This window comes from Helicoverpa armigera, chromosome 10 (genome assembly GCF_030705265.1).
Source record: "Helicoverpa armigera isolate CAAS_96S chromosome 10, ASM3070526v1, whole genome shotgun sequence".
Taxonomy (NCBI): Eukaryota; Metazoa; Arthropoda; class Insecta; order Lepidoptera; family Noctuidae; genus Helicoverpa; species Helicoverpa armigera.
In genome coordinates this window covers 3960924-3973699 of record NC_087129.1, presented here as the reverse complement: position 1 = coordinate 3973699, position 12776 = coordinate 3960924, and the positions used below count along the sequence as shown (strand labels likewise).

General features: G+C 36.5%; 1 protein-coding gene across 1 annotated transcript; it reads left to right on the top strand.

Moving 5' to 3' along the window:
* Positions 1-9760: 9760 nt before the first annotated feature.
* LOC110371851 (trypsin-7) lies at positions 9761-12552 on the top strand. Its single transcript, XM_021328268.3, has 5 exons — positions 9761-9843; positions 10376-10574; positions 10753-11002; positions 11697-11840; positions 12291-12552. Exons 1-5 carry the CDS (start codon positions 9792-9794, stop codon positions 12447-12449), a joined length of 804 nt encoding a protein of 267 aa, XP_021183943.3. The 5' UTR covers positions 9761-9791; the 3' UTR covers positions 12450-12552.
* The last annotated feature ends 224 nt before the right edge of the window (positions 12553-12776 follow it).

Sequence of the window (12776 nt, the reverse complement as noted above, 5' to 3'; positions counted from 1 at the left end):
AAATAATTTGTATTATGCCGAGATACATAACCATTTCGAGTAAGTACAGAAAACCCACTTCGTCTTTAAACTAGTTAATATATAGGTATTTGGATTGAAACAAATTAACCAGGCTTTTAAATAGTAAATAATAAAAAAAAATATTTATGTTGTTTACTGTTAATTAAAATTATTTACTGAATAATTTAAATAAATTAGCTATCGGAATTTTGTGGGGGTGGACACTGCCCGCTTTTCGTTCGGGGCATACCACCAGGACATTGTGGTGATGGTATAGTCCCTCCTTCTGTATTGGTATCAGTGAGCATGTGCGGCGTGAGCACGACGTCGTAGAGGTACAGCAGTATGTCTGCGGGCGCGGCGCCGGCTAATGTCACGGGGATGTCGTCCGACGTGCTGCCGACGCACATGTCGCACGCTGCGATGCTCAGCGCCAGTAATATCATAACCAATCTCATCTTGTGCCTCTAGTCAATTTATTAAAAAAAAAAACAAATACTTTAATCAGATTCAACATTGTTAGATTAGTTTATTTCGCATTTTTAGAAATATTGACAATACTTTACCTAGGCTCGAAACCTGTTGATCACGGAGATAAAATTTAAGATATTATTTTTAATCAAACTAAATTCTTCATTTCGTCTTGAGTTATGCCGACGTTGTCACCAATCGATGGTCAGATTTATAAATGAATATAAAATTGATAAAAACCACCGAAGCAAATCAGGAAATAGTTTGCTGATAAATATGTGGTTAGGAAAAAAACATGCGAATGTCGGCAGACATCAAGTGCTGAATTATAATTTGTTATTTTAACAGCAATGGAAGCCGACCCCAACATAGTTGGGAAAAGGCTCGGAGGATGACTATTGATGATTTTAACAGCAATGGACTGTTGAAGCCTATTGGTATTCGCAGGCAAAGAAGGACGAAGATCTTTTTTTATATTCTACGGAATTAGGGGCTTCGATTACAAATATGAAGAGAGAACTATGAACAGTGTTTAAACCTATAAGTGCCAGTTTTTTTTTAAGTTTAATTCACTGTACTTTTTGCGCCCTTTCTCATGATCTCATCCTTCTTTTTCTTTCTCTTATTAACAGGGCAGGACATTTATAGGTATTTAGCTAGCAGCATTCAGGTGTGTGTAGAATTAAAAACATTATCTGTATAGAATATTTTTACTAGTAAACAAAACATTTAAAAAAAATACTATTATTATCCTAATGTTACTTTTACATTTTTTATAAAAGTATTTGATTATAATTTCACTTAATCTAATAAACATCCAAAGGTCTTTTTGCGAGCAATGGCCAAGTTCTGTGGAAGAATCAGGATATGTAGGCGATCCAATAAACCCCGTCGATAGTCATCATACCCCTTAACTAGGATGTGTGGACAAATGCCACTGTCTGTGGGAGATTTACCACCAGGACATTGTGGTGATGGTGTAGCTCCTCCTTCTCCATTAGCATCAGTGAGTACATCAGTGTTGGTGGCCATGTACTCGATGACAGAAAATATTCATGGGTTAAAATTGTAGGTACTAATATGATACCATCATCATAATGTACATTATATTGCAAAAAAAAAAATTATACCTCTACTACAGAATTCAAGTTACATCCTATATTTTATGGAGAACACGATGGAACACCTTTATTGTTAAAAATAATCAACCTTTTATTGTTAATAAATAATATTCACTATTTCAGTGTATCTATTATGATTTGGTGGTGCTTCGGTGAAGTGAGTACAATTATTCCTTTTAGTCATTACTTTCATAATCGTAATAATAATCTGGGATGTCTGGACAATGACCACCTTTTGTGGGAGGTTTACCGTGAGGACAATAAGGCGATGGTAAAGCCCCTCCTCCTTCTGTATTGGTATCAGTGAGCATGTGCGGCGTGAGCACGACGTCGTAGAGGTACAGCAGTATGTCTGCGGGCGCGGCGCCGGCTAATGTCAAGGGGATGTCGTCCGACGCGCCGCCGACGCACATGTCGCACGCTGCGATGCTCAGCGCCAGTAATATCATTACCAATTTCATCGTGTGCCGCTGTTGGAAAGATGATTTTATTTTAGTAATAATGTCGTGTATGTCAAAAACCCACATCTTAAGTATGAGTTCGGATTGTAAGGTTGGGTGTTTAAAGAGAGGAATGAAACGACTGAGATCCGAGAATACACTGAATATATTGAATAATAGAACCCTAATATATACCTTACAACTACTACATCACACCTTCCCCTTTAATAAAAAAATAATAACAATATAATATGATTATTATTTTGGGATATATAGAGATATAGTCTACAGTTACCTATACTAGATTATATGCCTAGATAATATGCTTACAATATATGCTTAGATAATATTCTTACAACATATGCCTGCGCAGGGTATATTAAGTTGATTATTATATACTAATTGGTTACATTGAAAATAATATTATATGACAATACCATATAAGTGATTACATTATAAACAATAACACATGACACATGATATGAAAGTACATAGGATATGACAATATGTAACAAGTGACAAAAATAGAATTAATCAGTTTTAAAAGGTTTAGTCCTATTTTTATGCACAACGTCCTCCTTTCCATTTTTCAGAATTTTCACATTACAATCTAAGTCATCAAGTACTTCATAAGGTCCTAAATATATAGGATCCATTTTGTTATCCGATACATTCCTTAATAATAACAAATCACCCTTCTTATAATACACTGGGTTTATATTAGAATCATAATTATGTTTTCTCTTACATTTACTTTTAATTATATTACTATGTGCATCCTTTTGTGCTAGTTGGAGTCTATATTTCAGCTCGAGAGCATAATTATCATGCGTATATAAAGGATCTACGACGTGTCCTTCTAAGTTTGTGGGTAATACACAGCGCTTTCCAAATACTAGCTCATGTGGTGTATACTTTGTCTCTGTATGTACCGTATTATTATAACTGAAGCACCAATATGGCAACCAAGTACTCCACGCACTTGGCTGATTTTCACAATGAATCCTTAAATACGCACCCATTGTCTTATGGTTGTTTTCTAGCGCGCCAATGCTCTGGTGATGGTAAGCTGTAGATGAAGTTTTATTGATTTTTAAGATTTGGCATACTTCTTTCATAGTACTTGATATAAATTCTGACCCACGATCGGTCGCTATTTCCCGAGGTATGCCATATCTTAAAATAAAATTATCTACAAACGCACGGGCTACACTTACCGTATCTTTGTTGCACAAAGGGTACGCCTCTGTGAATTTTGATAACTCGCACTGTAAGGTCAAAATGTACTTGTAACCATTCATGTCAAGTGGTAATGGACCTACAATGTCTAAGTATACCTTTTCCAATGCTGAATTTGCAGTCGTTGTGACTTGCATCGGTTGTTTAACATTTGCAGAATACTTTTGTTTCTTGCATTGCTGACATTTAGAGACATAATCAATAACGTCTTTTTCCAAACTTGGCCAGAAGTAATACTTCTTGATGTTATTTGTCATCCGCCTAATGCCTGCGTGGCCACTTGTGGGCAATAGGTGGTAGTCGTTTAATATCACGCGCCTGTTATCTAAATTATCTATCCTTTGAACATTACCAACTACACAAATACGTGGTCCAGACCATATTTTGTAGCTCTTTATCTCATTTATAAGCCCACTAATAAAATCTTTATTATTATCATTTCTTAATATGCATATATCATTTATCAAAAACTTCTTACATAGACATAACAAGTCTCTCACCAATTCGACTCGCGTAACTGGAGATCGAGACATTGTTTGTAAATAAATTATAGAGCTACTGGGCACATACATAAAATATTTAAACCTTTCCACAATTACACCTTTCTTTAGTAAATAGTTTGCTTGTCTAGGGTTTATCAAAGAAAGTTCGATAATATTCCTGGGTTTTTTAATTATTTCCACCACTCTTGGATGATCAGGCCTCGAGTGTGTGTCAATATTATCCACCGACAGACTACTATTATCGCTCTTATTATCATTGATATTCAATCGCCGCAATTGCCCTCTGGTCATTACAGTAACTATTTGCTGATTCATTAATTTTAAATCGCTAGACGTAATTATTATTCGCGAAAGTGCATCTGCCACAGAGTTTGATTGTCCTTTTAAGTATTCAATTTCAAAATTAAATTCTTCTAATTGCAGTCTAAATTTTAATAACCTACTAGATGGGTCCCTCATAGAAAATAAATAAACTAAAGGTCGATGGTCGGTCTGTATCTTAAACCGTCTTCCGTATAAATAAGGTCGAAAATATTTAACACTCCACACTATTGCTAAGAGTTCCTTTTCAATAGTGGGGTAATTTATTTCGGCTTTATTTAACCCACGACTGGCATAAGCCACAGGCCGTCCATCTCCGTTGCATAGGACCGATCCGATTGCTTTGCCTGATGCGTCGGTCTGTAATATAAATTCATTGCTATCTGAGAAATTTGGATATTGCAACACAGGCGGGCTTATTAAAGCTGATTTTAGCGCTTGGAAGGAATGCTCACATTCTTTCGTCCAGTCAAATTTAACATTTTTGCGACACAACTTATTTAAAGGAAATGCAAACTCCGCGAAATTCTTTATAAACTTTCTGTAGTAATTCGCAAACGCTACGAATCGCTTTAATTCATCAATGTTCTGTGGCCTTGGATAACTTTCTACTAGCTTAATTTTTTCTGGATCTGGTAATATACCTCCTCTAGAGACTACATGACCTAAATACAGAATTTCTTTTTGTAAAAATGTACACTTAGCAGGATTTAATTTTAAATTCACTTTACGTAGCCTCGAAAACACATCCATTAAGTTTTGGTTATGAATACTCAAATTTCTACCCATAACTACCAAATCATCTTGATAAATTAAACATTTATCATAATTAAGGCCAGACATCGCAATAGTCATCATTCTGCTAAAACTGCTGGGACTAGATTTAAGCCCCATTGGCATTCTGGTCATTTGGTACTGATTATTACCAGTGGTAAATGCCGTATAAGGTCTGCAGTTTTCCTTTAATGAAATTTGGAAAAATCCTTGATAAAGGTCTAAGTGAGTGAAGTACATTGCTCCTGACAAAGAGTCTAGTATCTCGGTGATGTTTGGCAAAGGGAATTTGTCGTCCTGTATATTGTTATTTAGCTTACGATAATCAATTACGACACGCCACTTTTTATTGCCAGACGCATCGCACTTTTTGGGAACCAACAGCAATGGACTTGACCATGCACTCCGAGATGGCTCGATTATGCCGTCATCTAACATATTTTTAATTTGTTTCTCTAATTCAGGTTTTTGAGCATAAGGCAGTCGATAAGGTTTTGTATAAATAGGACTCGTATGTGGTTTCATATCAATTGTTTGTTCATATACGGGAGTAGTAGATAATTTATCCCCCGGTAAATGGAAAATATCAGGAAATTTTGCACAAACTTGCTCTACTGATTTCTGTTCCTCAATATTCAATCCCTTTAAGTTTAATAAGGAGAATAAAGTTTTAACCCTTTCCGAATGAACCGTAGTTTTATTAAATTGACAAATAAAGTATTCTTTTAAATAACTTGCTCTTACTGGAAAATAATTTAATTTTACATCTGTGTCACGAGTATTCAAAATACGAATCGGCATTTTTCCGTTTACTGGTTTATTTATGCTGCTAGCTAAATAAACACCCTCACATAATTGTTGATTTTCTACTACACACTCCTCGTTTAATTCTGTATTAATATAATGCGTGGACTCGCTGCGCCCTGGTATGATCAGATAGTGACTATTGCGATTTGGCTGATTATTCTCAAATGTTAATGTTACATATTGGTTGTCATTAGAAACTAATTGTAAAGTATTGAGTTCAAAGTTTAAAATAGCTTTATAATGCGATAAAAAATCTTGACCAACAATTCCATCCGCCATACATGGTAATTTTTTAAAAACTGTGAACCTATGAGGAAAGTTATATTCGTTATAATTAAGAGTTAAATACACAAAACCCTTAGAATACAAAGATCCACCTAAACCTCTAACGCTAACTCTCTTTATGGTAAGGAATGTGTAAACGCTCTAAACACTCTAGACTTATTCCCGATATAGATGCACCGGTGTCTATTAATAAGCTATGCTTATAATTACAAATATTAAATGACACGTTATTTAAATCGTTACAAGAAAGAATTACATCATCAGTCACGAAAAAAATGATTCAATGATTCAGCATTCGAAGTGTCTGCTGTTGCTATCGGACTATTCTGTGTTACGATATTGATATTCCTTTGCGACCTGACACCTCGGCCGCGGTTACTATGCGATGGCCTGTGCGCTCCACGAAAACGATTTTGATAAGTATTACGGTAATAAGTATTATTATAAGCATACGGTACCTGTTGTTGATGATAGCGATGCTCGCGTGGATTTCGTGCACCTCTTGCACCAAATCTACGCTGTCCGCGAAAACTCCTATGAGCTCTCCGCACCGGATGCTGCGTCTGTCTGTACATACCTACTATTTCTGATGATCCGCTTGGACCAGGCGTCTCTTCGTCCTGGGCTGCCTGGATTGCCTCTGTCAATGAAGTAAAGTTACGCGCGGCAATTATAGTACTAAGACGACGGTCTCTCAAACCATCAGCAAATCGCTTGATAGCTAACTTCTCATTCATGGGTCTAAGTAACTCATATTTGTTGGTATCGCCGTCACCTTGAGATACCGTTAAGTTTACAAAGAGGTCTGATATTTCTTTACCATAATCTATAACCGTCTTATTATTTTGTTTGCAGTTTTGCAACTTTGTTTGAATAGCGATAAAACTTTTTGGCGGCAGTAACAATTTACGCATATCCTTTACGAGCTCATCGACAGTCTCGTATTTTGATGACAATAATAATTTTGCACGCTGAGATAGCCTGCTCTTTAGAACAAACTGAATCAATTTATTTTTACATGTTGCTTTTTCCAGCACAGAATTATAGTATTCGATACCTTCGATCAGCTGTTTTGTGCCATCTATACTATCATCCATGACGGATAACAGCTGCAATGCAGTCTTTAACTCAAATGAATCAGCCATGGTTTCTAATGAGGGGTTGTCCGTCTCCGTTACGCTACAAAGGGAAATTACTTCTAAAAATAATCTATCAAACTCCCCACAAATCTTGGTAATTAATGCAACTTCTGAACTTGCAAGAGATTTTAAGTTTTCCTTAGATATTTCTAAAAACCTATTATACTTTACTAAAATATTATCTGCCTCTTCTCTTTTTATCTCTAAAATTCTTCCTTGTCGACGGCTGGGACCAATTTTTATTAAGTAATTTCTTACGACTTTTAACTCTTTTAAAATGATACTTAACTCCTCAGCCATCAGCTAACAAGATACCGCAAGCTGCGCTCAACGAACACTCAAAAGGAATGCACACAATAATAATATTTCATAATTTATGGTACCTTTATGGAAAAAAAATATGTACTAACATTATATAGCTCTTAACACTAAACATTATTTTCCTACCTACTTACTAGTATTCCACTGACATAGGGTCGTTCACTTCACTGCTCACATCACTAAACCGATTTTTCACACACACTTCTGGTTACACCGTCGAATAATACGCCATCGTGAAGATACCATCTGCTATCCGTGCTACGTAGCGCTCGCCGTCGCTATATGTCAAATTCCTTGGCCTTGTCAGCTTGTGGTGCTGCACCTGGATAAGCCTGCTGTCTGCGTAATATGCTGGAGTACCGCTTAAGCGTCATTTCATTTACACAACGCTGTATCTTTTTCTTATGACAATGGTTATACAGCTTATATATCACCGCCAGCAATCCGATCATCAAAACGGTACAAATAACCACGAGGATAACGTTAGTGGTTTCTTGAAGCTGCTGCGTGCGTGCTGTATTGCTACCAGCTCCAGCTGTTTGGGCAATCACTACCTCTTCTTTCGAACTAGAACCGCCCATTTTTACAAACAATAACGTGACAAATTAACGTAATGATCAGACGTGTTACACGCGTCCCGTATTCCAATGCTGTCCTCTTCATTTTAGAGATCACTGTAATTTTCCACGGATTGTTTTGAAATACCGTACCGTATATGGAGCACACGCGCTCGGCCCCGTGCCGTCTTAAGCTTTAGGCAGGGTCGCCATGTAAGGTTGGGTGTTTAAAGAGAGGAATGAAACGACTGAGATCCGAGAATACACTGAATATATTGAATAATAGAACCCTAATATATACCTTACAACTACTACATCACAGGATTCGATTCAAAAAATTCGAAAATAACATACTAAAACCAACTTATTTAAATTATTTTGAAAAAACACATAACGTATATCTCTGAATATATCAATCTCTGTCATATCTATCTAACTGAATCAATAGTTCTATGTATATTTGAAATTTAACAACGAAATGCGCTGAGCACGTTATGACGTGTTTTGTTTTTTAACATTTACCAGTCCACATTGGTAAAACCTAGCATGTTTTGAATTGAAATGGTAGAAGTCCGAATAAATCGTCTTTATAATTAATTTTTACATTTACCAACTCATGTCGGTAAATCTTAGGTTTTACTGAAAAAACTTAGGATTTACCATAGTTCGGGATTTTACAGTAACACATACACAATAAAAAAAAAATCAAAAAAGTCACGACTGGCTCTTTCGTGCACTTAATAAATTCGGGCGATTGACTACTAATCCGGTAAACAGTGAGCGGGCAAAAAATAATACCTGGTATTGTATTCCTCTTGATCACAATTAAATGAATAATTAGTAATTAAATTAATTCAGTAAAAATATTATAACACGTTGTTTTCGGACAGCAAACTAGACAGTAATGAGTGCCAAAATGCCTCATTGCTTAACTAGATTTAAAAAAAAGGGAAAACCACTATGATAACCGAAATTTGAGGAATCTATATTTTTAAATTATCATTATCCGTATATGCTTATTTATCATTTTAGGACTAGGCACAGAAGGTCAAAAGATTTTTGGCAAATCTACGTCGAAATATTTACAATTTATTATTTCTTTAATTCTTCTTAGGATTAACTTGAATCAGTTCTACTATTAAAAATGTATCTACGGTAAATGAAATATTTTAATCAGAGAACATAATGTACTTTTTTACATGCTATTCTGAAGCTCAGTAAAAGTTCGATTTGGCCTTTTTAACGGCATAGAAGCCTTTTTTCTGAAAAGAAGGAAATTATTGAATGTTGTTTCTGCCGAGAAAAGTAATAAGTTTTTCAATTTTTTACTGATTTCCCTATGAACCTTTTTTGTTCCTTTTGCAGTTCTTTCTCTCTTTCTAACAATTCTGCAGTTTCCTCGATTAATAAATATATCGGCTGCATTTCGTGTTTACTTACAGAACTTGGATAAGGTTTTAGTAAACAAAAAATACCTGATTTTAATAACTCTGCAAATACTATGCTAAGTGCTGGGTTTCTAGATAAAAATCCAATTTGAGTTACAAAAAGTCCTTGTGTGAGGACACAAATAATTGGTCGATAATCTGAGTTGATAAGCGTATGTAATGACAGCAATTACAACATACTGATCTCAGGAAGTAAGAAACGAAATGATTATAGAAATACTTCATCAAATAGGGGCGTTATCGGGTCGTCCTCCAATTATTGAGATAATTAGATCCTTGTCATATGGTTGTTATCAATTCTCGATACTATTTAAACACCGTGTCACTAGAGAGCTTCACATTACATTTCTTGATTTAGAGAAAATATGGAGAAGTTAACAGTCTACTTATTTTTATTACTAGCATTTAGTTGCAAAGGTATTTTTTTCAATCAATTATTTTTAAATTATGGTTAAGTTTTGTTTTGAACATCCTTGACAGTCATTACGGGTAGTCAGAAGCCAGTAAGTCTGACACCAGTTTAACCAAGGGGTATCGGGTTGCCCGGGTAACTGGGTTGAGGAGGTCAGATAGGCAGTCGCTTCTTGTAAAGCACTGGTACTCAGCTGAATCTGGTTAGACTGGAAGCCGACCCCAACATGATTGGGAAAAGGCTCGGAGGATGGGATGGGATGGTTTAGTTTTGTTTTAACCAAATGATTCAAGGGTAATATGCGTCATGCTTGTAGGTACATAAAGTCAAAATCTTAAAGTTTTGCTGGCATAGACCAGCTGCTGATAAGGGAATAACTGTTTTGGTGCACCTTGCAATTTGGTTACAGGACCAGAAATTGGCTATGTTTGGCGTTGTTAATTTATTCAAAGTGCAATTTATAATGATTTTTTTGCTGAATTTTAATGTGTCCAAGTTCTTTGTATATTTTCCATTTTATACTGTTTTTGTCTTCAGATGTGCTATGTAATAAAAGACGTGAACATAAACAACAAAAAGAAGATGGAGGAAAGATAGTTGGAGGTACAGAAACTACTATACAAGAATATCCTTATCAAGCCTACTTGTTGCTTTACAATGGCAGTGACTACTTCCAGTGTGGTGGATCCATCGTCAATGCGTACTATGTGGTGACTGCTGCCCATTGTCTTGAAGGGTATGTTAATCTTGCTATCTGCCTAGCCTTTTCCTGAGTTGAGGTCAGCTTCCAGTCTAGCTGGATGCAGCTGACATCCAGTGTTTGTACGAAGTCGTCTCAAACTGTCGGCTGATTAAAACATCTTACTATTTACTATTTAATAGTTATTTATTTTAGTCAATATTTTTTTTTACAGAATCCAAACAGTTTACGTCCGTATTGGAAGCACAATTTCTAACAGTGGGGGCATTCAGTACGAAACTTCTACGTTCAGTTCCCATCCATTTTACAACCCCAGTACGTTTGATTATGATGTTGGAATTGTCAGTATTAACCAAGGCATGCAATTAGATGGTACCAATGCCAAGGCTATCGAACTGGTTAGAACATTCCATGACATAGCCAATGGCACAAATATTACTCTCACTGGCTGGGGAGCTACTGGGGTTAGTATTACATATAATTATTTTATTCCAGCAGTTTCACCAGCATCTCTTATCTATGTCTTTTTCTATTCTACTCCAATTTCTATTCTCTGTCTAGGGACCTTCTTCCTTCAACACCAGGAACATAGTCTTTTACCAATTATGTTTAGGTCGAATTTCAGCTTTTAACCGGTTTTTTAGCCATACTGCCATTCGTGAGGATTAGATATTATTCAAGGGCTGGACGCAGTCAAAGTTGCCACGTTAGAATTGTATAATTAATCGCGCTTACATCATCCTCCGAGCCTTTTTTCCCAATCATATTGGGGTCGGCTTCCAGTCTAACCGGCTTCAGCTGAGTACCAGTGCTTTACAAGAAGCGACTGCCTATCTGACCTCCTCAACCCAGTTACCCGGGCAACCCGATACCCCTTGGTTAGACTGGTGTCAGACTTACTGGCTTCTGACTACTCGTTACGACTGCCAAGGATGTTCAATGACAGCCGGGACCTACAGTTTAACGTGCCATCCGAAACACAGTCAATTGTGTCTAAGATATACTTAGAAAGTACATACAAACTTAGAAAAGTTGCATTGGTACTTGCCTGACCTGGGATCGAACCCGCGCCCTCATACTTGAGGTTGGTCCTTTACCCACTAGGCCACCACGACGCACGACGAATTAATCGCGCTTACATAAGTGTTTATTTTTCAGGAAGGTGAAGCTGTTACAAGTACGTTAAGGGTTGTGAGTGTACCTGGTGTGGATAGAGAGACCTGCAACAACCAACTTAGTGGTACAATTACGAGTAGAATGTTCTGTGCCGGCTATCCTGAAGGTGGAAAGGATACTTGCCAGGTATGCACGATAGGTTTGGCAGTTTCGGTAAACTTAGTGTAGGGCATCCTGCACGGTGGACCGACGATTTGAATAGTGGTGGGCAGTGGATGGATGCGGCCTGCCCAAGTCCAAGATGGTTGGCGTTCCTTGAAGGAGGCCTACGTTCAGCAGTGGACGGCAATTGGCTAATATGAGGACACGTGACACTCAAAAATAAAAAGAAGCTAGTTTTGGAATAGTAGCTATTAAATATTATATACAAATATATTACATACTAGCTGATGCCGCGAACTTCGTATCGTTTCAACCTTCCCTGGACCTCTACAAACAATTTAAAACCAAAATAAGCCAAATCGGTCCAGCCATTCTGGAGTTTTAGTCAGACTAACGAACAGCAATTCATTTTTATATATAAGAAGATTATATATTTGTATTTATTGCTTTGGTCAAATTATTTTTTAATTGTAGGGAGATTCCGGTGGTCCAGCGGTAGTTAGAAGTACCGGCAGGTTGGCTGGTATTGTGTCCTTCGGGTATGGGTGCGCTCGCCCAGACTCACCAGGAGTTTACACCCGCATAGGAAACTTCAATATAAGAAATTACATTCGTATGATGACAGGGGCTTAAATTGTATAGCAAATGTAATTGTCAGTTTTATTTTGTTTCATTTATCTATACAGTAGCTTTGCCTAAGCAGTGGCTGATTATTATTTAATTTCTGTTTGTTTTTGTGTAATTTTAATCAATTTAGCTTATGCTTAATAATAAAGACACTGTTTTCTTAAATCGTATTTTTATTGGCTGTGAATTTTATCAGTATTTTTATTTTGACTTTTTTCTTCATAATTGTTACTAGCTTAAGGAAGAGATTTCTTCCTGTTTTTATTAAATGATTATGGAGACTCGCTTTAACATAGATCTTAATATTGACACTACAACTCAAAACAGATTTTA

Bases quoted from the DNA above. Each gene is read 5' to 3' on its own strand.
- LOC110371851 (XM_021328268.3), top strand. From the start codon at position 9,792: ATGGAGAAGTTAACAGTCTACTTATTTTTATTACTAGCATTTAGTTGC. The intron at 10,575-10,752 runs GTATGTTAATCT...TTTTTTTTACAG, and splicing joins GCTGCCCATTGTCTTGAAGG to AATCCAAACAGTTTACGTCC. The intron at 11,003-11,696 runs GTTAGTATTACA...TTTATTTTTCAG, and splicing joins CTGGCTGGGGAGCTACTGGG to GAAGGTGAAGCTGTTACAAG.